Source organism: Sphaerodactylus townsendi, linkage group LG03 (genome assembly GCF_021028975.2).
Source record: "Sphaerodactylus townsendi isolate TG3544 linkage group LG03, MPM_Stown_v2.3, whole genome shotgun sequence".
Lineage (NCBI taxonomy): Eukaryota > Metazoa > Chordata > Lepidosauria > Squamata > Sphaerodactylidae > Sphaerodactylus > Sphaerodactylus townsendi.
The window spans coordinates 66,416,223-66,441,932 of NC_059427.1; the positions used below are offsets into that span (position 1 = coordinate 66,416,223).

The 25,710-nt window shown below is 40.6% G+C and overlaps 1 protein-coding gene across 2 annotated transcripts in view; it reads right to left on the reverse strand.

Moving 5' to 3' along the window:
- SEMA3G (semaphorin 3G) overlaps positions 1–25,710 on the reverse strand; it is a 101,283-nt gene that overhangs the window by 27,802 nt on the left and 47,771 nt on the right. The window contains exons 3-7 of one of the 2 annotated variants that reach the window (XM_048490611.1): positions 22,783–22,845; positions 7,440–7,559; positions 4,454–4,544; positions 3,238–3,354; positions 2,417–2,559 (exon numbers count right to left, since the gene is read on the reverse strand). In XM_048490611.1, coding sequence (XP_048346568.1) covers positions 2,417–2,559; positions 3,238–3,354; positions 4,454–4,544; positions 7,440–7,559; positions 22,783–22,845 — 534 coding nt within the window. Of the gene's footprint in view, positions 1–2,416; positions 2,560–3,237; positions 3,355–4,453; positions 4,545–7,439; positions 7,560–9,492; positions 9,555–22,782; positions 22,846–25,710 lie in introns of those variants that run through there. The other variant, XM_048490612.1, reaches the window with a different exon arrangement.

The following is a 25,710-nucleotide window of genomic DNA, read 5'->3' on the forward strand; positions in this document are numbered from 1 at the left end:
TCAGTTTTCCTATGCGATCAGTGGTTCCCTTGATGTATGGTAAGAACACTTTCCCTCTAGATGGCTCTTTATCTTTGTTCATGTGGTTTGTTCTTGGTCTTGCAGCCCTTCTGATTTCTGTATTAGAGTAACCATTAGCCTGTAGAGCCCTGTTTAGGTGATTTAATTCATCTTGTAGGAGGTGAGGTTCACAGATTCTGTTTGCGCGATGTACCAAAGTTTTTATGGTGCTCCTTTTTTGCCCTGGATGGTGATTGGAGTTTTTGTGTCGATATCTGTCTACACAAAAGATCTATACTCCACTTGCTTTCCCAACATCAGATCCTCTGAAGATGCCAGCCACAGATGCAGGCGAAACGTCAGGAGAGAATGCTGCTAGAACACGGCCATACAGCCCGGAAACCACACAGCACTCCAAGTTCTGTTTAGCAGCAGGGTTTACACACAGCTTATCTGTACCTATTTTTTTCAGCAACTGCACTGCAAGGCCAGACACCTGGGCATGGTTCATTTGAGTTTTTCCCTCTGGTAATTCTTTGGGAAGGGGATTATCTCTTTCCATTCCTTTCTACCTGTCAAGCTTTCTCCCTATTACATTCTTTCTAGGACCCAGCTGGAGTCTCTCCCACATAATTTCAAATGTTAGCGCTGTCTCCTCCTCTCACCCTCAAACATTTTAGAAGTGTTTAAAGTGGACGGGCTTAGTGCCAAACTACACAATGCCTTCCCCAAGAGCCAGAGGGTGTGATTTGAATTGGTACCATGATGTTGAAGGAGGGTGGGCTGAAAAGGGTCTAGGGGAATTACTTGACTCATTGCAGGGTTGCATATGCCCTGAAAACTGTGTATTGTACCCCTTAGAATTCACAATCATTGGAGTAAGTAGTCAAAGCTTTAGTCATTACTACCAGTGGTATGGACTGTGACAAGAAGTTTTAACTTCAGCTCATATTTTCTGTATACTAAAGCCACCAGGGCCGTCTCTGTCCCATAACCTGGTCAAAAACCAGTCTAAAAAGGATCTAGAGCAAATGAGTTATCCAAGAAAATCTGAAGATGGTAAGCTACTGTTCTGTAGTCACTTGGCCCAGAAAGGGCAGATTAGAGACTGGATGACAATCAGACACATTACTTTTCTGTGTTCTGAACGTACACAAAAAAGGTGCTTCCCACCTTTGATGCCGTTCAGCTGACACTTGCTCACCTGGTTAACAGCCTGGGGTTACACTGGATCCAACATTACTGCTAAAGTCTCCTTCTTTGGAGGTTTTTCAACAGAGACTGGATGATCATATGTCAGGAGTGCTTTGATTGTGTGTTCCTGCATGGCAGGAGGTTGGACCTGATGATCCTTCTGGTCTCTTGAAACTATGGCTCATTCCGCACATGCAGAATAATGCACTTTCAAACTGCTTTCAGTGCTCTTTGAAGCTGTGCGGAATAGCAAAATCCACTTGCAAACAGTTGTGAAAGTGGTTTGAAAACGCATTATTTTGCGTGTGCGGAAGGGGCTTATGATTCTATGATTCATATGAACAGTGGACTCTAATCCGGTGAACCAGGTTTGTTTCCCCACTCCTCCAAATGAAGCCTGCTAGGTGACCTTGGGCTTGTCACAATTCTCTCAGAACTCTCTAAGCCCCATGTACCTCACAAGGTGTTTGTTGTGGGGAGAAGAAGGGAAGGAGTTTGTAAGCCGCTTTAAGACTCCTTACAGGAGAGAAAAGTGAAGTATAAATCCAAACGCTTCTTCTGAAAGGGTGGCCCAGAAATCATTGAAACCATAAACCAGGGGTCCCCAACATGGATGCTTATAAAATGTGGGTGGGGCTTGGTGGTTTCTGAATTTTCAGTGAGGATCTCATTGGCTATAAGGATTAAAGTAACATTGTTCAGTGGCAGCGGCCATCAGTGTTGTTTTATTCTCTCTCACCTCTCTTTCGCAGTGTATTTTTTAATTACCCCTCTTCTTCCCTGCCCTAGGACCTCCTCTGTGTGGCTCTGTCTCTTGTGGCAGCCACTTGTGTCAGAATTCCAAATGTGCCCAGAGGCTCAGATAGGTTGGGGACCCCTGAACATAAACAGACAAAATGTTGATGGGATACATGTACCACCAATACAATTCCTGGAGTATCCACATTTGTCTTCAAGAGAATCCCATTAGCATCAATGGGCAGTTTATTTTCATTTAGGCAGTTCTCACAGCCATCAGCTAGACAGAACAACAATGCTATAAGTCAAAGTTATACAGGCAGCTGTGATTCTGTCCTGTATTTTCTAGCATGCCTATTATGTGGAGATGTCAAGCAATAAGATGCCATGAGCTACAAATGCAAGGACCACACTGTCTTCCTGAGCAGTGAATGAAGCTGCTGACTAAATCTCCACACACACACAAATGGTCCAGTGATCTTACCACACAGATCCTCCCAACACGGCTGAAGATGGCACGTCCTTTGCTGTCCGACTCTACTGCCTTCTCAGTGAAGAAGAAGTAGACCTTGTCATTTTCCCAGTCATCGTTGTCTGGGATCAGATAAGCGGCAACAAATTTAGGGGCTGTAATAAAAGATTGTAATGATATATTAGAAAGAAGGACACCAGAAACTGTGCTGCTAAGCATGGATCCTAAAAGATACTTCAGCAAATTTCCTATAAGCACAGTTGGTGGAGCCAATAGAGAGCCTACATTGTATGGACAGTGAAGTAACCACATAGAAAGTCCACTTATTAAGGAACCAAAATCAAAAATGTTGCTGATTTTCCTTTTCATTGGCTGATTTTTGTCAAGTTTCCAGTCTTACTTTGCTTAGATGTGGTTATTTAAGCAATGTTTTAAGTCCCTTTATAAAGCCATATTCATAAAAGTGTTAAGTGTGAATACTTTAAATAAATATCAATAACTAAAACAGGCTTTATAAACACATCTAAGTACAAATTACCATGTGTCCCACCTGCAATCCCATTCCTAATTCCACTGATAAGCATTTCCTTGCTTTCACAATGATATGAAATTTGGATGCATTATTTATTCACCATTGCTAGGGTGAATTGAGTCTCATTCCCAAATACTTTAAGCTGTTTCCAACCCATATTTGCCATGTTTTGTCCAAATTATTTGAAAGGAACATGTACCTCATTTGTCCGAAATGTCCAAACAGATAGATACACGCAGATAGCATATGGGTAATCATATAACATACCTTTTAATTTAATGGACTCATAACTTTTTCTTACCGTTAAGCAGACGCTGATCCATCTCAGTGCGAAGAGAGGAGCGGTGTCCCATTGTTCGAAAGATCACAGGGTCCCTGCCCAAGAAATCTGCTGTTAGTCCCGTGTACAAATCACCACCTAGGAAAGAAAACCCACAGAAACAATGAAGGCTAAAGAGACTATTTTCTCATATATCATCCTTTCTATATTAATACAACTTGTTTCTTAGCAGCATAAGCCCAACCAGTAATCTTTTTACAGGTTCTGCAGACTCTTAGGTTTGAAAAAAGTTTCTATAGTGCTAGTCGGTTCTCGTGTTGGTGTTGAATCTTCACAGGCTGGAAATATTATTTGTAGTTACCAAGCCTCTCACATGCAAAACATTTTGTAATATTCCACTTGGACAGAGATCAGTCTCTGAAGTGTTGTCTTTGTGTAATAGTGGTGACTTAGGGACAAGTCCCACATAACTACATTGTGTATTGATACTTGAGAGAGTTGTAATGTATATAATAGTAAAGTATAAGTTTGAAGATATTCAGTCTTGTGACTGCCAGCCTTTTTAATGCAATTTGCATTCACTTAATCTCCAGGTGGTAGCTAGAGATCTCCAATTATTACAACTGATCACCAGGCAACTGAGATATCCTGCCATTACAACTGATCTCTTCCCTTGTGATTTCTGTGTTTCTGATCCATATCTTCTAGCAGAGAGTGCTTTTTCGCGGTTGTTCTTAAAAGGAGTTGTTCCCCATGTTCCATATTCCCAGATGAACACAATCATTCAAAATGATATCATTTAAGACAAGTAATCATTCACTGCACTAAGAAAACAAAACAATTTTGTGCATATCAAGAAATGACAAGACAATTTAAGGACTAATAAGAAAAGATGATATCCATTTCTGTCCGTTATTTTGCTTAGCTGAAGTGTGCTATAAGTTCATAAGAACATAAGAACAAGCCAGCTGGATCAAACCAGAGTCCATCTAGTCCAGCTCTCTGCTACTCGCAGTGCCCCTCAGGTGCCTTTGGGAGCTCACATGCTCATGTATTGAAACAATAGCTAAGAAGCATTCAATGATAGGTTTCAGGTGCCCTTTATTGGCCATTTCTGACTAGGTCTGTACATTATGTTGCTCAGGGTACACTGCAGAGAAAAGATGACTGTAATTTGGGCTTACAAAGCCATACACTGACATTAGGGTATCAAGAACCATTTGATCTAGTTACTTACCAACAAAAATACTTGCAAATGCCCTATTGGGCTCATGAGGACATCTCCCCCGGCCACTTTCTATACTTGTAGGATCCAAGCTGAACACGTGCTAGGAGGAGAAAAGCACAAATGACAAATGAGGTAATAAAATATAGCTAACAGACCCACAACAGTATACAAAGCCTTGGATTTAGAGGTGATGTAAGAAGAAAGCGAGATTGGACAGATATATCAAAGGAAACATGAGAAAGTTAATGTCCTAAAAGCATTCAGATACATCACAGCTTTCCTTTTAACAATGAGAAATCCAGCAACTGATGCTGCTCAGCTACAGACCCTGAAATTAAACAAACAACCCCCCCAAAGAAAACCCCAACCCAAACACACTTGTAGCTTTCTCAATACCACTCGACCTTGAATTTATTTAAATTCTTTTGGCTTTACAGCAGAACTATAACAAAAAAATTACATAATTAATATTTGGTGAGATAGAAGATGCTAATAGTGATCTGGGTGGGTATTATCTTCCCCATCATCCTTATATAAGCTAAACAGTTATACTTCCAAGTAACTGAGGGATAGCAGATAGGATTAGGATGAATGCTGTTGAATAAAGAGTAGCAGGGGGAAAGTGTCAGAATAAGATGACCTTTCAGCGTCAGCAAGGGTCTCAGAAAGGGTTGCCAACACTGGACTGGGAAATGCCTGAAGATTTGGGGTGTAGAATGGGGAGGACAGGGTTTGGGAAAGAAAGGAATTTCAGTGGGGTATAACGCCATAGAGTCCAGCATCCAAAGCAGCCATTTTCTCTAGCAGGACTGGTGTATGTCGTCTGGAGATAAGCTGTAATATCAGGACATCTCTAGCCATCACCTCAAGGTTGGCAACTATGCTTTCAGAACAGATAAAGCTCCTGTTTCTCTACAGTGTATCAGGGAATCTTCCAGGCTAGACTATAATAATGATCTCCCTGGTGGGGGGAACTTAAGAATCTTGAAAATATTTAATTTTGTCCTGGGTCCCTACAGAAAAAGCATTGGAATGCCAATTTGCTGGGGGGAAATGCTTTGCTATGCAGACATACAATCTACACCTTCTGCAGAAAGGCAAGGCATGACATTTTAGCCAGTGGTGGGATTCAAATAATTTAACAACCGGTTCCAGTGGTGAAATTCAAATAATTTAACAACTGGTTGTTTACAAGCACAATTTTAATAACCGGTTCTGCCGAAGTGGTGCGAACCTGCTGAATCCCACCACTGATTTTAGCTCAAGCATCTGAATCATCATAAGGGTCTCTTCTTTCTGAGAACACTAATTAACTCTGTGCTTTGGAGATGAAGCCTCAGTAGCTAGAACTCTAGGTGTTCTTTCTAGTTAAAAATAACCCTCCAGTGTTAGAAACGTTAAGACTCAAGCTCACTAAAGAGACATATTTGAGAGTGAACGCCTAAGGATACTGAGACTCACTCACCTCCCCTGCTCTTTAGTAGTGACGTGCAGTGTATTCCATCCACTTGCCTGCCTGCCAGTTATGCCACTTGGCCAGACAAAGCAACTTCTTCAAGTTCTCTACACGTCTTTGTCAGGACTACTTGACCATCTACCCACATCCAGGCCTAGTACTATTTTCTAATGCAGTTTGCATGCCAAGACAAGACCAAAGAGAGGCCTTGTTAAATTTTTGGGATACCGTAGCAGCAAAGACAGGGCCCGATTGTGTTTAGTGGTGGGTTAAATCAGTGTGAATGTGCACTAGGGAGAGGTGGGGAGTGGCAGATAGGCTTATGGTGTAAGAGGTCAGGGGGACTCTCTGCAACCATCCTTTTCCTCACAATAAACAGCTGTGCTGAAAGGGCCCTTTCTCTCAAACACTCAATAAAAGCTTCTGAGTACTGAATCCTCCAGAGTGAGAGGGGGTTATAGGGTGAAGTAGGGTGACCTTCCTGCTGAGGCCAGCTTGATTTATGAGCAAAGACTTGGAGTGAAAGCAAAAGGTTGATGGAAAAAGAAATACCACCCACAGACATACACTCCATCAGGGAGCCAGAATTGTCTAAATCCCTAAAGACTACAAGGTCTTTGGGATTAGCCCAGATGGGAACAACATAAGAGTTGAAAACAGAATCTCCAAGTATGTCTTGAATCTTCCTTGCTTGGAGGAAGTTTGCTTGGGAATGAGAAAAGCAACTCCCTTTCCCCAGGTCAATTGCTGTGCCTTCGATTAGGAAGACTCCCTATTAATTCCTTCAGTAGCACCTGGCGCTTATACCTGGATACAACAGAAAAGGAAGATGTCTTTGAGAGAAGGAGAGCGGGAGAGGAGTAGAGAAAGAGAACACAGAGAGTGAGAGAGAAGAGAGCGAAAAAGAGGGAAAGAGAACACAGGATAAACTGGAGTTAGTTACGCAGTGAAACTCCAACCAGCCAGTCAGATCCAAAATCCACTTCTTTTCTGGACTCTTGTGAAGTTGGACAAATTTCACAAGAGCAACCACACTGACCTGGAGTACCAGGGAGTGTAAATATTATGGATTTTAATGAGTTTATTGTGCAATGAGTTTCTTCATCCAATCCACTGTCCTCTGGTAACACAAAATCTTTCCACTGGATGGGCTGATGAAGGATCCAGCTTCAGATTTTCTCAAGATTGAATCTCTCCTTGTCAAACATTTATGGCAGCAAATTAAAGAAAGAGAGTTTGGGATTAACTGCCAATATCTCCCTTATCTCTTACGCAGAAGAAAATGTTTCAGTTAGGCACCCAGACTCCCTTTCCACTAACATGAGCAACAATATTGCCATCAGCACTGGTGTGGAGGATGCAACGGCTGAATTGAACAGAATCAATCTGACACCATTAATGACTAGATCTGGTTGGATCTACATAAATATCATAAAATCTGTATTACACATAAATACTACTTGAAAATATCCTCCCATATATAATAAGTAATTCTGATAAACTACAGAATACAAAGTGGTTCTGTGTGTCCATCCTTACCTCTCCTCGGTGACCCACATAGATGAAAGCACAGATAGGATGGAAAGCCCCAGTCCCACAGGCCAACAGGTGTGTTCGATTTAAAGGATAAAGTACTCTGATGTAGTTGGCACATTCCGTCTAGAAAAAAGAACAGCGCCTGGAATTTATGATCTGTAACAAGGACTGGATTGCCAGGCACAGCAGTCAAAGTGGGAGGGGTGAGACTGGAAAAGACTGATAGGGGAGGATGGACTTCTGGGTCAAGCCACAAAGCAAGTAATATAACCGGTGCAATATATCACAAAAGCTCGTGTCAGGATTTGCCAGAATTGTTAACTAGATCAAAGTAAGAGTGGCAAAATCATGAAGGGCATATTAGACCTTTTTTCACACTCTCCACCTCATAGTAACAAAACGCTACATGCTTGTCAGCTGTAGGATACCAGATCTGGTTTTTCATCCTTCAAAGACCCAGATTTTTCTTGTTTGTATACAAAATAATGTCTTTCCCATGAGACACACGCCCCTGTCTCCCCAAGTCATGTGAATCCTTCTTTTCTCCAAGACCATGCAACTAATTCTTATTATTCTATATCCAACCTGGCAAGTGGGCTGTCTTTGTTATTGCAGAATTGGGCAGTAAATTTCTATTAAGCTGTTTGGCACTGATACAACATTTCCTGCTTCTCTACTCTAGCCATCATGGCTCCTTCCCCTGATCAGACCTTTTGTCCCAATCTTTTTGTATTATTATCTCAGGCCAGGAAGTGAGGTCTTCATATTGCCTTGTGCAGTGATTTCCTGTATTACTTGAGGTGCAGGCACTGTGATCTGTCCATAATCCCCAGCAGAGGTACATCAGTGGAAAACAGGAAGAAACCACCACAATAGGACTAAAAATAGCCTCTTTATTTAGAAATTCCAAGAAATGGGATTGGCAATGATCCGTGATAAAAATAATTAGCCTGTTAGGACCCCCATGCACCATGGTTTTCAAAGAAACAAGCACACAGTGAATTTTTGAATCTTTTCAAACCTTCTTCACCTTTAGCACAGTCACTGTTATGCTACACTAATATCAGAAATTAAGCATTTACATCTCAGGAGTCATGACAAAATTGTAAAAACTGAAAATCTTGCCAAAAGGCGTGGGTGGGCTTGATAATCATCTCGAAAAAAAGAGCAAAAGGTTGCCTCAGAAGGGAGGCAACTATCCTTCCTTCCAAAAAGGGCCAGATTAAGACCTTCAGAGGCCTTAAGAACTGAAAAGGTTACTATACCCTCATATACTATGTGTAATTAAAATAAAAACAATAGTAAACCATGAGAGAGAGAGAGAGAGAGAGAGAGAGAGAGAGAGAGAGAGAGAGAGAGAGATTTTCAAGGCAAGAAAGCAATGGAAATAGGTGGGATTTTTTTGTACAAATAATGATATTTATTCAATAGAATATCTATTTCCATTGCTTTCTTGCCTTGAAGATACACAGCATTTTAACTTACATAAATCAAAGGAAAAATAATGTTTAGTATTGCTTACTTTTAACTTTATTTTTACTACAAAAAGTTTTATCCTGCGTTTTAAAGTGCAAAGTCTTTGATTATATCCTCAAAAGTAATCTTAGATTATATCCTCAAAATTAATGCTTCAATATTTAGCAGAGTTCAGGAGAAAAAAACTCTACCAGGCTCTCTTTACTAGAGACCCTAAGGACGTGCTTATTTTGCTTAATGATTAATCCAGGGCTGCTTCTAAATCAAATTAAAATGAGATGCACTATGGTTACAGATTACAGATTACAGATTAATTAATGGGCAATGTAAGAAAGTTTCCTAGGTAAGCAGTTGGGGGGGGGGGGGAGTTAAAGAAAGAAGTCAGTAGGAAAGACATTAATGAAGAGAACAAATACCTATTCAGTGCAGGTTGCTAGAATATATTCAATGATGAGGTTCTTTCATGAAAAGAACTCAACAACTGTCATGTTCCCAACTCACTTATCACCTGAGCAATTCTCAATTCTGAAGTCTTAAGCCATTTTACCAAATAAACGCTTTCTCAATTTTGCATTCTCACCTGGGAAGGAAAGGTGCTGTACAAAGTCAACATCAGCAAGGAACTCAGTTTCAGCTCCCTTCCAGCTCTGGTTAAAATGTGGATGAAGAAAATTGTGGGGGAAGAAACAGCAGGAAATGAAGGAGACACAGAGCCTTGACCTGAACAAACTAGTCATTTTTAAAGGAAGTTTAGCTAGTTACACAGCAGGATGACAAATGACCATTCATGACTCCAGTCGGGATTAATTGTTCCCTTTTCCGGAGCAGTGATCACTGGCAGATAAGCATGCAGAATTAAAGGACATAGTCAGTCCCCTTCAGATCCCAAAGGCCTCTAAAATTGTCCATCCAATACACAGAAGGAGCTACATCCATTACCATAGCAAAGTATAATCTTCAGTCACCCCTGTTCCTAATATCTTGCTCCAGTCTCTTTCTCCATGTCACCTTCTTCAATAAGAGGTACTAATTCCCAGTTCTGATTTCCATCACAGCTACATCACTTTTCATTGATAAATGAAATGCCTGAGGGGGAGGAAGAGACTAAATCGTAGGTTACTAACTCTTTGCTGATAATACTTGGGTTCAAAACCAGGCCAAAGTTAGTACCCATTTAGTACAAGGAAACAATATAAAATGTCTTATTGTAAAGAGATATTCATCACAAAAGCCATCATTACAACCCAAGAAAATGTAAGAGATTTAAATGTGTTCAGAAAAAATCCATTATCCAAAAGAGTCTCCCCTTCAATATGACCTCAGGTATCATCTTCCAATTTATTACTTAGACAAAGTTTGCCTTATATATGAACAATTTAATACTGATACTCTTTTAGTATTTATATATTGTCAATATCATTGATTTAATATATGTAGTTTCATTTTAACTGACCCTCTATCAATGGCTACAGGAAGACAAATAAATCATGCCATTATAGAGATAAAAGTGGGGGGGAGACACACATGAGAACTCACGGGAGGGGTGTCCCACAACCATTCTCTCCTGCACTTGCTCTTCCCTTTGCCTCCCTAGCAGTGCTTGAAGCCTCTCCCTTCTTATCTCCCATCCACCTACCTGTCCTTCCCTGTTTCTCCCCTGCCAACCTCTGTCTCCACCCACTCACCCATCTTCATCTGTTTCACCCATCTTCAATTTTCCCTTTTTTACCTTTTGTGCTCCCCCCTCCAGCTTTACTGTCCCTCCCTCCGTTTGTTTACTTTTCCATCTCTTTCCCGGGCACTATGTGCTGACACCAACTGGGGCTTGGAATCCTCACACATTCTTCTGTTTCAAATCTCAACAAACGCTTATACGTCTTAGTTATAACATGGTCATCATTCATACATAAATCTTGTTCAAACTTACATTGTACTCAAATCCATAAATTCTTTAGTCAACCTTAAATCTTTCTAGCAGTTGTGCATAAAGAAACAATTACAACCATTTCCTTCAATTAATTGTCCTCTCAACTTCATTTTACATTCCCCTTGTGGGAAACCTACAACTATCCACCTGTTTTCAAATATCATTTCTTGTCTAAATAAGGCACAGTCCTGCTGGCTTTGATAGCTACTGACTTTATCCCCATTCCAGACAGAGGTCACTCAGTTGGCCCTGCATCAGCAGCTTCAGACTAACAGAAAAGGTTCAGTATCCAGCATCAAGCTTTGCCCACAGCTCTATTGTAGCCACTTTTTAAACATTAATCTTTCAGCAGGCATTTGTGAGGAATTCCAGGGAAAACAGCACATCTTCACCAAATCAAGAAGTCCAGTTTTTTTCCCTTTGAAAACAAACAGTTTGAAAAATCCTGTTAATAGATTCTGCAAAGCAAGAAAGAGAATAACAGGAAAGCTCATATTCTTTAACAAGGACCTACCGACCAATCATAAAATATGCCAATTTTTCTCTCTAAAAATTATTATCTGTATGGTTTGTTTCTCTTGTTCAGTTTCCAAAGATGAGTAATTTTACTTAGTACAGTTCTTAACAAACCCACAATCAAGTTCATGTCTTTTGGCATGACTTTCTCCATCGAAGTATTGTAATACAACAGACAGTGGATTAAGCAACAACAGATAAATCTGTATTTTCTTTTATAGACAAAGATTGTGAGATTGCTTTCAATCTTCTGGGTTTTTTTAAATTAAATTTATGATAAAGCATTACAATATGGACTTTTTACTTTGAAACTTTGAAATCCTTTGTAACACATAATAATTTTCCAGGGTCTGATGGATACAAATGGCTTTCTGACGGCTCTATGGTATTTTCCTTTTGCTATAGTTAGTGCTCCTGTTGATGTCCTGGTTGGCCTCTGTAATGCAGAAATGATCTTGATAGTTGACAGAAGCGATTCCGGGCACCCATTCTCGGGTGTTAGAATCTAAGTAGCCCTTTGTTTTACTGTGGGCCACTGGCAATAAAAAGACAAGTAAGATGGCTGGAGTGACAGTGGAGGAAGACTCAAGCTGAATCCGATAGGACATAGGTAAAAGCTCATTTTAAAGCATACTCTGTTGTGGTCATGGCAACAAGCAACACTTCACTCCTACTATTGCATTTGTACAGTGAATGCCAGTGAATGGTGGTCAGAGGCCTGTTACTATCTGGTGACCCACTGTGACTATTCAGTTCAGCACTTTGCAGATAAAATCTCTCACATCCATTCCAGCATGGACTTTACATTAGCAGTGATAGGGCTGGATGGTGCCTGGGTGCTGACCTGTCCAATCACATGGGATACTTGTAACTTATTCAGTCTGAAGATGTGTAAAGGATCCTTGGAAGTTTGAGGCCTACTATCTCCTTGCCCTTTCTGGTTACTTAAATCTTTGGGGGGTAGGGAGTGGTGGCTGACTGGGTTTGTGAAGTAGTTAATGCTTTCTTAAGAGAGGAGGTAGTCACCCCAGTCTTGAAATAGGCTGTGAGGTGTCCACTTCTAAAGAAGTCTACCCTTGACCCAGGAGTTTGCAATAATTATTGACCAGTCTCAAATGTTCCATTATTGAGCGAGTAGATTGAGCGAGTGGTGGCTGGACAATTGCAAGCCTTCCTGGATGAGGCAAATTGATTAGATCTCTTCCAAATTGATTAGATCCCTTCAGGCCTGGTTATGAGACTGAAACAGCCTTCTTTGCCCGGGTGGATGGCGTGTGCCAGGAGATGGACAGAGGGAGTGTGGCTGTTGATTCTCTTGCACCTCTTAGCAGCTTTTATTACCACTGAGCATGGCATCCTTCTGGACCAACTATCTGTACTGGGAATGGGAACAGAAAGACTGTGCTGTTTAAATTTTCTGATAAATGAATTCTATTAATCTGTTCACTATGTCATGGACTTCCAGAGGTTACTGTAAGATATTTTGGGCAGCTTTTCTATCTAAAAGTTATTATCATAGATAATAGGTTTGATGCTTGGTTTTGCAGCTTTCAAAACTGAATATGTATCTTCAAAGAATATGGTTGTTCTTCACAGCAAAAAAGTTAGCAAAAAATGTTCCTTTGCATACCTATGTATATAGAATCAACCCCTTACCATTTAAGTGCTAAGTTTCAAGAAATTCAATGAATAATAGAAGGCTGTTTGGAGTGGAATAGATCTGCCAAGGAGCTAAGTGTGAGGGTGGAGGAGAAAGAAGTAAAAATCAAATTGAAACTTTTTGAGCAGAATACTCCACAAATCTTGGGAACTTTTTGTGTTTAGCCTGAGGTTTATTATATTATTCTCTCCTTGGAGAAGAAAATCTATAATGGCAGCAGGCTGTAAAAGAGACCCAGTTAGGGAATATTTTAATGAAGTTCTTTAACCTAAGGTTAAGGCAAGCATACATGTAAAATGAAAACACTGCAATAAAGAAATGAAAGGCCTGGTGGCCCGAATGAAACTGGAGACAGTTCAGCTCACAATAATTTCATAATTATTCATCTGTGTATTTCTAATAGTATAACCAGATCAGTAATTTTGATATAATTTTAAAACTAATGAAACTAATCTGAAGTTAAATGTATTGTCGAAGGCTTTCACGGCCGGAATCACTTGGGTGCTGTGTGGTTTCCGGGCTGTATGGCCGTGTTCTAGCAGCATTCTCTCCTGACGTTTCGCCTGCATCTGTGGCTGGCACAGATGCAGGCGAAACGTCAGGAGAGAATGCTGCTAGAACACGGCCATACAGCCCGGAAACCACACAGCACCCTAATCTGAAGTTATTATTCTAAAAAAAGAAAGCTTCATTTGGCTGTACATATTCAGATAATACCAGCAAAAACAAGTCTCTATATAGTAAACCATGATTTAAATTTTACAGACTAGTGATCTAAATCATGATTTAAATTGATTTGATTTAAACCAAATTCATCCTACATTATACTGTCAAGCAGTTGGTCTTGTTTGGATTGCAGATTGGATTAGAAACCCAGACCAGAAAGTAATAAAATTAGAAATGGAAGGTTTAGAAGAAGGATTACACAATTACTTATGAACAGAAAAATAAAACAGAAAAACAGAAAAAAAAACAGTACAAAACCAGAAAGAATAGTACAAAATAGTACAAAATGGAAGCCACATAATCAGAGATGGATAGTTTAAAATCTGGGGAGCTACACAAAAAAGAATTAGCCCCCTAATATCTCCCCTAATGTCACCTATAGAGCTTATTATGATACGAATGCAGTGAAATACATTAGCGTTTTAACGTATGATAGCTGTTCAAGGAAAATTAAGTCTTTTCAAAAAATAAAAGATGATGGCAAAAAAATACAATGACTTATACTTTCAAAAAAGACTAACAGTTGAATCCTAGAAGGGGGGAGGAGCTGTGGAGGTATCGGGGCCCTACGCTGGCGGATCTTCCCTCCCCAGGGCATTTACCCTGGTGAAGGGACAAATCTGCTGGTGAGCAATCATTGCAGCCCTACAAGATGACCAGATGTAGCCCTCTCCTAAATTCCTACAGGCATTGCTGGCATAGTGGGGGCATTACAGAGGCGTGGTCAGGGACGGAGCTGACCTTAGTTGGCTTCCACTCCAGCTTTGCCTCCCAGAATGCCGACATCTGGGGCATGGACAAACACTGCCCTTTTGAGTAGTGTAAGCCCACTGAGGCCATTGGAGGGGTTTTGGGGCATTGGAGAGGGTTTTTTTAAAAAAAAATTGCCTCCCCATGCCATTGAAAAGCCCTCTGGAGGCAGTGGGACAGTCCTGGGCTCTAGATTGGGCTGTAAGAAAGGAAATTAACATAGAAAGAGTTGTAATAAGCGAACTGACAGAAGTCAAAAGGAGATTACACAACAAAAATACCCTGAAATTGACATGAAATTGACATGGTCTAACAAAGTAATGCTAGACAAAAAACTGCATTAAAAAAACAGCAAGGCAGCCTGCCCAAATGGAGGTTGCACAGAAAGAACAAGGAAGCAGCAGGCAGGCAAAATGTCAGCCCGGCTCAGCTAAGGACACTTCGCAAGGGGAACAATCCACTGTGTAAACAAACAAAAAAAAGGGAAAACCTACTGTGAAGCACGCAGTCAAGTGGTAAGTAGTGTATGCATAAATGGCCCGTGATTTGATTCCAGTTTCTTTTTTTCTGCTTTCTTAGGCTCATTCCGCACATGCAGAATAATGCACTTTCAAACTGCTTTCAGTGCTCTTTGAAGCTGTGCGGAATGGCAAAATCCACTTCCAAACAGTTGTGAAAGTGGTTTGAAAATGCATTATTTTGCGTGTGCGGAAGGGGCCTAAGTTTCTATCTATATTTTTTTAACTTTATTTTTTTTAATCTAGAAATGGAGATGATTTAAGTTCTCACTTTATAGACCTTCACTGAATGTAATGTAAATCAAAATATGATTTTTAAATATATATAATACAATTATTAATACAATACTTTAAAAAACGTCAGTTGGCAATACTGAGATTCTATTCCAATGAAGTTATACCTCTTGTTATTCTCAATTAAATCAAAACAGAGGGATTTTGCCTCAAATTACCCAGGTTCACAGTGCAGATATACCAACAACATTCACTGCCCCTATTATAATTACCCGAATACTTCCATTTCTCTTCCCCTAAGTCATTGTTTCTTTAGTACTTAGCACTGCTGTTTTTCTAGTAGAACAAGGAGTCCTAATAAAGGCTATTTAATCCTGTCAACCATGATTAATTTCTGTTTTCATTTGGCTGAATTATTGGTTTTAGAGAAGTCTTCAGGTATTTCTATCTTGAAAGTGTACTTAAAAGCAACTAGTTTTTCTTAGGCAAAAGATAGCACTTGAAAATAAAGAGCACTTCCTTGCTCTCTTGCCGCCCCCCCCCCCCCCTCCGCAATGTTATTAGTCAATAGACATGCGAAATGTTTGGGACATGATATAGTCATTTTCAGTAAACTAAGATTCATTGGGCCAGTTGGCTTGATTTCACTATCTGCTTCAAGTCTAACAGAGTGTCTAGGGAAAAAAGGTAGCCAGCAAACCAAAATGATTGTACAATCATCACTAGCTCATCTCATAGTAATAATAAATATTACTAGCTCACCTCAGAACAGTTCAACTCACTGTTAACAATACATAAGAAAAGTGAGGAACTGTAACCACTTCTCCCAAGTTGTGTTATTCACAACTATGAGAAGAAACCATGAAAGCACAAAAATTAGCATTCTGCTCAAGAAGGAGCAACTAGCATGGGATTGGCAATTATACTACTGCCTTATCAAAGGTTCTGGGTAAATCAGATTTTTAAATGTGCAGAATGAACTAGTTCAGTGATGGCGAACCTATGGCACAGGTGCCAGAGGTGGAATTCAGAGCCCTCTCTGTGGGCATGTGCGCAGAGTTCATCGTGGGGGGCGGAAAAACACCCCTCCACACACACACCCATCTAGGTTGGCCTGGGCCGCTGAGCATGATGTGCGCGCACCACGGTGAGCAGGGAGGACTCAGCTGGCAGGCCTGGTGCCTGTGCTCCAGGTGGCTGCTGCTAGAGGGGGGAGCAGAGGCAGGGGAGGCAGAGATGCTAGAGAGGCGCAGAGCGGTGCGTGCGGGACTTGCTAGAGGCTCGAGCAGAGGGAGTGAAGCAGAGGCGCTAGAGCAGCGCAGGGCAGAGCGGTGGGTGCATGCAGGGCCTGCTGGAGGCTGGAGAAGGATGGCTGCTGCTGCTCGAGGGGTTGAACAAACAAAACGTGTGCCTTTCCAAACACCAAGGAAATGCTCAGGTCCAAGATTTTTTGCCAATCATCTGGGCAGATTAAGCCTAGGGAGGAGGAACCAAGATGCATTTAGGATTTTTTTAAAAGCACATCAAGGTCTTTGCTAGAACTGCTTTTATTTTTCTGTTCCTGTTGCATTTTTGTGGGAAGTCAAGTGCTGTGATGACATGTGAAAGAAAAACCGCAGATCAGATGGCTTCTCTACAAATTTAGCTTTCCTGAAGTTATCCCATCCCTCACACAGCATTCTTGCTTAGGATTGCCTTACTTGACTGCCTTGACTGCCTTTTTACTTCTATTTTGTGGTGGGGGGTTTATTGGGTTTTGGAAAGTGAAAGTTTTACATCCCTCTCCGCCCGCACCCCTCCCCTTTCCCCTGCCAGGCCCCCAGTGTGATAATAGTGTAACTATTTCAGGGAGATTATTCGCATTAAACCTAAGACCTAGTTTTGGGGAAACAGTGTAGGTAACCCTGTTAAGCGCTGTTAAACCCCACTGATTTTTATGGGAAGAACAAAAGCGTGATGCTTTACCTGGGAGTAAGCTCAATTGCTGGAAATGGGGCTTGCTTCTGAGTAAACCCTCCTAGAGTCGTGATTCACCCATTCTAAGCATTGCACAGTTGCTTCAAAGAAAATCCACAAACCACCAAGCTGACTCCCAAGTAATGCGCACCTCGGACCCAACAGTTTTTTCTAAACTAAAACCTCAGTATTCAGGTTAAATTGCCGTGTTGGCACTTTGCGATAAATAAGTGGGTTTTGGATTGCAGTTTGGGCACTTGATCTCGAAAAGGTTCGCCATCACTGAACTAGTTAGACTGCTACAGAAGTTCCAAGGCATCACCTTACAGAATGATCCTTTATAGAAAGATATTTTAGCAGATAAATGAAGTGGTTTTACTTTAAGTACAAATCTCACAAGAATCGTGGAGGACAGACAATTTTCTTTTATACTTCTGCCAGTTTCCTTTCCTAGCAATAAAATTAAATGGAGTGAAAGGTGGGAATGACAGCGAGTTCAGTGAAAGATTTCTCAGAGCCCACCCACCCCCACCCCCCACAAAAAAACTGGCCTCTGTTTTCTGGTGGCCTGAGAGAAGCATGTACATACAAACTTTGCCTGGAACCAGTTGTATAGGTGGGTGTGTGGGAGGGAGAGAGTGCCCTTTCCACTAACCTCTACCCCTTTATTTCTGTTTGGTGGGCGTACAGAGCAGATAACAGTCAATCAGGATCCATAGAATGCTGGAAGAGCCAGATGAGAGAGGGAAATGAGGAAAAAAATGCAGTAAAACTTCAGTTCTAGTCAGGTAGGGTTTGTACTTCCAGGAAGTGTAACTGGCAGAATTCTGTTTCAGGAGACTTTATAAGACTCAGAGCCTGGCTTTAAGGAAAAAGGAAGCTAATATGGCTAATGTTTTAGGAGGTAGGGTTTGGGCCTCTGGACAGTAAGATCCCTTCTCAGAAGACTGTGTAGTCTCAGAGGCTGACTTTAGGAGGAAACCAGCTAATTTAGCTAATTTAGTGAGGAGGAAATCTATATCTGTCTTAGAACCTAGTTTCAGGAGAAAACTAGCTAAAGAACCGGAATTTCCAGGAGGAGCGAACACCGTGACATTCCTAAAGTTCTGGGAAGGCCCAAGTCATCTCAAGAATAAAAGCTTGCTGATAAGTATTCTCTGAATACTGGAATTGACAACTGGAACGTTATAACTAGACAAGCCCAACAAATGCTGCTTGTTTTACCTGTAAATAGTTTCAGGATTCTGATTACCGGTAGTATTCTTATTCCCCTGTTCAAGAAGTCAATAGCAGTTACTTTTCTTCGGTCTCCCTAACCACTCATACGAAGTAACTGCTTTTACAAGCCATTTGAGGTCACTTCGTGAGGTGGGATTGGGGTGGAAACTACACTGGTCAAACTTCACACTACCTCTATTCAAATATCATATAAAATCCTGACCTTCACAAGATGGAGAAGTCATCACAACCCTCTACTTTTCTTCTGCCTTGATCTCCCTCACCAATTTACATTCCTTTAGAAATATAGGTGGTAGTACAAGTTCTCCTGTGTTCACAGACATGTGAAGTTCCTCAGATAATTTATCATTATTTCTGCTGTTCACTGTGGTTGTCTTAGTTTAATTCCCTCTGAAAAGCACCCATAGACATGATCTAAAGAACCCCCTTTTACATTCAAGGTATCTGTAGGACCAACTCCTCATACATTAAAGGTGCAATGGCAGAGCAAACAGATCAACAACTCACAAGGATTAGCCAAGATAGGTGCTTCATGGACTAGGTACTAAAGTTCAAAGTCAGTAGCTAGTCTGGCTTGGCCTGAGGCAGAGAACTGCTGTTGAGAGAAAGGAGGAGGAACAAGTCAGTAAAGAACTTCTATGAGACTCTTTATTATTTTCTCTTAATATATTAGTTTTTTTAATTGAAGTCAAATATATTACAGTGCCGTGTTGGAAGAGTGGAAGGATTCTATTTAAAAGTTAGGATGTTTATGGTAACATGTGGATGAAAAGATTTAACAAAACTTCAAGCTACAAAATCCACTGAAAAATATATTTCACTAGATGTTCCTTTTAATTAAACTGCAGGATGACAGAAGACAAAGGCATTTTAACATCATTCACCTGGCTGATGTATGCATACTCCGGCAGATTCCCTGAATTAGTATTCCCAGTATTAGTACTTAGGGAACAGGTCTTCAAGAAGATGTAAGTCATATTTTAATCATTGGGACTTACTTCCAGGGAAGAGTTCTTAGGACTGCAGCCTATGTCTGGCTCTGTTTCAGGAAGAATCAAGTTCCCCATAATCAGTTAAGAGCAAGAACAATGTATTATATCTCTATGTCTAACATTGTATTATATCTTTCTGGTTTTGTGTTTTTGTGTTTTTCTTCTGCAAAAGCAACTCCCTAGAAAGGGTTGGAGGAGAAACGAAAATAGCAAGGAACAGGAATTGGAAAAGCCTACCCTAAAGCTTGCAGCCATTGGTGAAAGACTGCAAAATAAACATATGGAGACTCAAATGAGTGACAGCCACTCCTGGGAGCAATTACTTTGGGATGGACTGTCAACAAGGAGTTCACCTCCCCTCTTAGGCCCCTCAATTTCCCATTGTCTCAAGTCATTTTTTCAATAACTACTTGCATGACTGTGAAATAATAGCTGAGAAGTAAAATGTGCAATTAATCCTGCAGCAACAACCTCTATAAATATGTTTTCCCTTGCTTTATCAACATAATCACTTGGGACTAATCAGTCTGGGAGATCTGGGTTGAGGTCCTAGTCTAAAGTAATTGGATTGCACTGGACAAGTCACTATCTTTCAGTCTTCATTCCCATGGATAATTCTCACTGATTCTTTATGGGGACAAATAATGTGAAGACTAGAGAGCATGGCAAAAAAAAAAAGAATCATGATGATGAATTCATGAAACCCAGCTATTCATTGCACATTTTCTACATATCCACTCTTGAAGGAGAAACAAACGTGGCCCAGGATCTCATGGGTTCATCACAAGTTCTGTGAGAATTCTCCTCCCACTCAGAGGATTCTTGCAGTTCAGATGATACCAATACTGGGAAATTTCCTTCTGTTCTTACGAGAGGCAGAGGGTATTTTTGAACAAAAAGAGGAAGGACTGAAGATTGTAAGCCACTTTGCTAGTTAGGTGTGTGACATGCTTATTTGTATTCCAGGCACTGCACGGAATGCCAAGAAAAGTCTCTGCTGCTCCCTTAATAAAGTTTATTTTGTAAAGGAAAACTGCAACCAGCAACAAGGATTTTGGCTAACACAGGGAAAAGTGGACCATATTATACATTTCTTTTCCAATATTAGAACTGAAGTATGTAAAATTAAAGTATGTTTTATGGTCCCTAGATTCAACTTAAAGAAGAGAATTCCAGATATATGTAGTTCGTGCAGCCACTACAACTCACAAGTGCACGTGTTTTCATATACTCAAGTGGAAAGCCATTCATCAAAATAATGGCATGGAAAAAAGCCTTACAAGTTTTTAAAAAATAAATGTCAAAGTCACTTTCTATAAAACATACCCAAAACAACTTAAAAAGCTACATTAGAGATTCCTTTCTACAAACTTGTCTGTATCAATTGAATTGTTTCCATAATGCAAATTATAAGAGCAAAACACCAAATTGGCCCTCGTATTCCGTATGATGAGCTAGTTTTCTAATTGCCAGTGACCTGGACCACCCAGGCTAACCTAATCTCATGAGATTTCAGAAGCTAAGCAGGATCTACCCTGATTAATACTTGGATGGGAGACCACCAAAGAAGATCAGGATTCTACACAGAGCTAGACAGTGGCAAACCACCTCTGAATGACTCTTGCCCTGAAAACCCCACAGGGCCACCATAAGTTGGCTGCAAATTGCCCATTTCAAAACAGAGGTCCTAAATCAATCTTGGAAATGCCCAACACTTTGTGATTGCATTCCACAGGAGACTTTTTGTGGTGGCACCGACTACCCTTTCTCAAAATTCCCAAGGTACCTATAGGCTCTACAACCCTGGGTGTCCATTGTATAACCATACTAATAGGATAAAATGTGATAGATTGCCTTCCTGTCAGCACTCACTAAACATAGTATAGGTTCATACAACAAATATGATAAAATCCTGTGGAAATATTTATATCCCAACAAACACTATTAAACACTAGCGTAACACATATAAAATCACTATTATCAATTATATATTATATTTCAACTATTATCAATTATAAAAATTAAGCACTAAGTTACTAGCCAACAAAAGCCACCAGTCAACAAAAGCCACCAGCATAGTTTTTAAAATATTTGTACCCCCAGCTTTTCTCTTGGCTCAGGACGGTTTACGGGTAATATTTAAAACATGAGAGATCAAAACCAGAAAAAAATACCTCCATCATGCTCCAAAGATGTCTGTTGTTCATACCCCAACAAAAGTCCTGACAAACAAATAAGCCTTATAGCAGCTTCTTAAGATCTCCAGTGATGGATCTCCCACTCACCTCTTCAGGAAGCTCAATCCACAGAGCCATAGCCAGGATAGAAAAGGCCCAGTGGGGGAGCAACCAGCAGGTGGCAGTCCTTAGGTGATGCATAGGAACACTTGGGAGGAAACAACCATTCAGATATTTGGGCCCAAGGCCATGAAGCACTCTAAAATTCAAAACCAGTACTTTGAATTGAACCCTGGAAACAAACTGGTGGCCAATGTAGCTGTTTCAAAATGGGCAAGATATATCCCCATTGCCTAGCCTCTGATAATAATTAGTCTGCTGCATTATGGGTTCAGCTGCTGTCTTCAACACAACTGTTCTGACTTTACGTTTGTATAATTTCAGCACATCCCCTTTGAAACTCAGCTATCTTTTCAGACTAAAACTCAAACAAGGCATCTTCCTCACCTTCTTTGGGAGGCTGTCCCAGATAAGTGGGGCTATGATTGAAAAGGTCCTGTGAAATGGAACAGAAAGCAGAAGCTACTGGAAGAAACCAAGTTGGTTCCTACCAAGAAGAACATTCTTTCAGATATGTTGATCCCATGCCATAAAGGGGTTTAAAAGTAAGAACCAGCAGTTTAAATTGAGCTTGAAACAAATGGGCAACAAATGAAGCTGTTGTGGAACAGGTGTATTAGGTTCAAAACAATTGACCACATTTTTCATGAAGGGCCGCTCCATGTAGTGTGTTTTACAGTAGTCCAAATCTTTTATTTGTTATATAATGACAGTGCAATCCTAAACAGTTACACCCTTCTTAGTGAATTTCTATTAGTTAATTTCCTTTTTTCTTCTTTCAAAGAGACTATTAACTATCACTGTAGGATTTCGAATACATCTACTGACTATATTGGCATAGATGGCTCTGGCCCTACATACACTCAAAACATATTGATTTCATACAAATTGCCATTTTCCCTACAAAGTCCTTGGAACTGAAGTTTTGCAATATGTTAACTATTCCCTGAAGACAATGTCTTCAATGTAAATTCATTTTTAAAGTATGCCATTAATGTAGAGTTAAAAGCTACTGCAAATCCATCAGAATATTTTACAAGTGATAGGTAACTTACCACTGGGTCTTTCCCTTTCCGAAAACATTCTTCCTTCTGTCCAGGGAGAGACGGCCAGTAAATCTATAAAGTAAGGAACACGAGGCCCTCAGATTAAGAAGAAAATTCTGGGAGCAGGAAATCCAGGGTTTTCAAGTTATGCTTCTTCAAAGCATAATTTCCCATGGTGACGGCAGCTTCCTTGGTGAAATGGAGTGGACTGTTTTGCATGTGAGGACAAACCCTGAACTAATGGGTGTGCAGAGGGCAGTCCTGCATTCCCATTAGCTGAGGGTTCGTCATCGTGACATAAACCAATTATATAGGATATGATGGATTTACGGCAACAATGTACTAGGTCCCAGCTTTCATTTTAAAACAAGTGTAAGCCTGCACATTTCTATTTATAATTTGACAACCAAAAGTACTAGGGACTTACTTTAAAAAATGAAAGTGCTTTTAATCATATACATAAATCAAGCAAAGTGCATGATAATAGAATCATATCATCTGCACACAGCAATAGTGGCAATTTCTATTCCACCAGCACTAGCCCATAGGTTATATAGCTGGACAAATGAGAAGCCAAATCCTTTAAGCAGATAATAAGTTAGAGCAGAACCAATAAATATCCTGTCTCACCCCTTTATGCAAGGGGATTACATCAATTAACCCCATGTATCTGGGCAAAAGATTTAGAATACTTGATGAATCATCCATATCAAGCATGTATATATATTATAAAGAGGCAAATTTTATTTAAAGTAATCAAAAATAAAATAATAATAATAAAAGATCAGATAAATAATGGCCATCCTCCAGGTGGGCCCCAAGTTCTCTCAGAATTACAACTGGTATCCAGAATATAAAGATGAGTTCAACTGGACAAAATGGTAGCTTCAGAGGGCGAACTCTGTGGCATTTTGCCCTGCTGAGGTTCCTCCCCTTCCCAAACCAAGCCCTTCACAGGCTGTGCTCCAAGTCTCCAGGAATTTCCCAGTTCAGATTTGGCAACTCTAGCCACGGCTGTGCCAAAGGAACTATACCATACAGCTTAAGCCAAAGCTTTTTGCCCTCACTATGTTACATTTTTTAACTATATCATAGATGTGAGAAAAAAGAACAATAATGTTGTAAACATTTTTTCTTGCTATCAATAGATTTGCCAAATAAGTGTAACACTTCATGCATCTGACAATGAGTGCTTCAGTACACGAAAACTTATGCCACAGCCAATCTGATAATATTGAAGATGCTGCAAGACTTTTTTTGGTACTGTCAATATTAAGCAACTAAAACTGGCTTAAGACTTGGTATTAACAGCTATTTATTCATCATCCTAATCTGTTCCTAATGTTGTTTATTACACAGTATTTGTGCCAAGGATAAAACAAAACCTTATCTTTTCCTGTAATGGTTGTTTGCGCCATTTCTTCTGGTATATAAATTTAAAGATGTCATGTAAACATTCCAACAGTAAAAGGGACTTCAGGTTCTTGCATCTCAAACAGGAGACATCCATTATGTTTCACTGAGATGCAGTTTCCCGAATTACACAAGGATTACACATTGTTACACAAGGATTACACATCCCTGAACTAGCCCTTCAATTTGGCTCCTTAATCATAACCCCTTACCCCAGAAACAGTTTATCCAAGCCAAAAACTGGTTAATGAAGTTTGTTTTACATGTCATGTAGTAAACTTAGTGTTGCTAGCCACAGGAGCAATCAGAGAATGGGGAATGGCATGCTTTCATTCATTAGACTAGCACGCTGACATCACTTCTGGTAAAAACTGTGAGGTCACTGAATAGTCTATCATTTATAAAAACTCTATTGTAAAACTAGTTTTTGTAAATCCTAGAGCATCCATGCCCTGACCTGGTTGGCCCAGGCTAGCCCAATATCATCAGATCTCAGAAGCTAAGCAGGGTTGGCACAAGTCCAGAGTTTTGATACACAGGCAGGCAATGACAAACAACCTGTTTTAGTCTCTTGCCTTGAAAACCTTTTTACTGTGTAACCAATTTAGCTGTTTTATGTGATTCCTTCTGTGTATAAATTTTACCTTTTTAAGGGTATGTTTTTTACTGCCCAATTGAGAGGGAGGGGGTAGGGACACATCAGCAGATTTGCACTCTACAGGGCACTTACCCCAACAATCTGGCAGCAGGCAGCCACTGCAACCCTCCAAGTCACCCGGATGTGGCACCAAGTGCCGCATCAGCAATCCTGTGCTGCTGCCAGCCCTGCCAGCCCAGCAAGGGCATTCTGGAAGTGTGGCTGGGAGAGGGAGTCAATGTCAATGTTAGTCAGCTTCCACCCCAGTATTGTCTCCAGGTACGTGGCAGCCCAGGTCACAGACTTATGCTACACTTTTGGGTGGCGTACATCCATTAGCTCTATCCATTAGCCCATATCCATTTGGAGGGCTTTCTGGGGGGGGGGGGTTGGGGGGAGGTTCACCCTCCCTATACTGCCAGAAAGCCTGTTGGAGGCGGCAGGGCTACCCAGGACTCTGGATCAAGCCGCTCCTCTTTTAAAGTACAATTGCACTTAACAATAAATAAACATTTGTAAAATTATTTTTTAATTATTGTGGCTCAACCTTCAAGGTTCCTAGCCTGTTTTATTGGTCAAGAGTAGCTCCCCTTGTTTTGTCGGTTTTAGTCTTCGAATTCAGCAACTTAAGATAGATCCATAATTTGTATTCATGGCAACCAAAATAAGAACACACACAACCTGAGGCCCAAGATTTCCACTGTTGCTGACCACAGCACAAGTACAATGCAGCCGAACTGCTTCCAATTGGGTGACATGCAATGGTTAGAGGGGAAAATGGAGGGGTTTTCTCTTTAATTTTTAACGCTGTCCATTAAAGGGATCAAGAAAGGGATGGGAGCCCCTGGTGGGGCCTGGGCTGGCAGTGTTGGAAGTAACAATGTCTA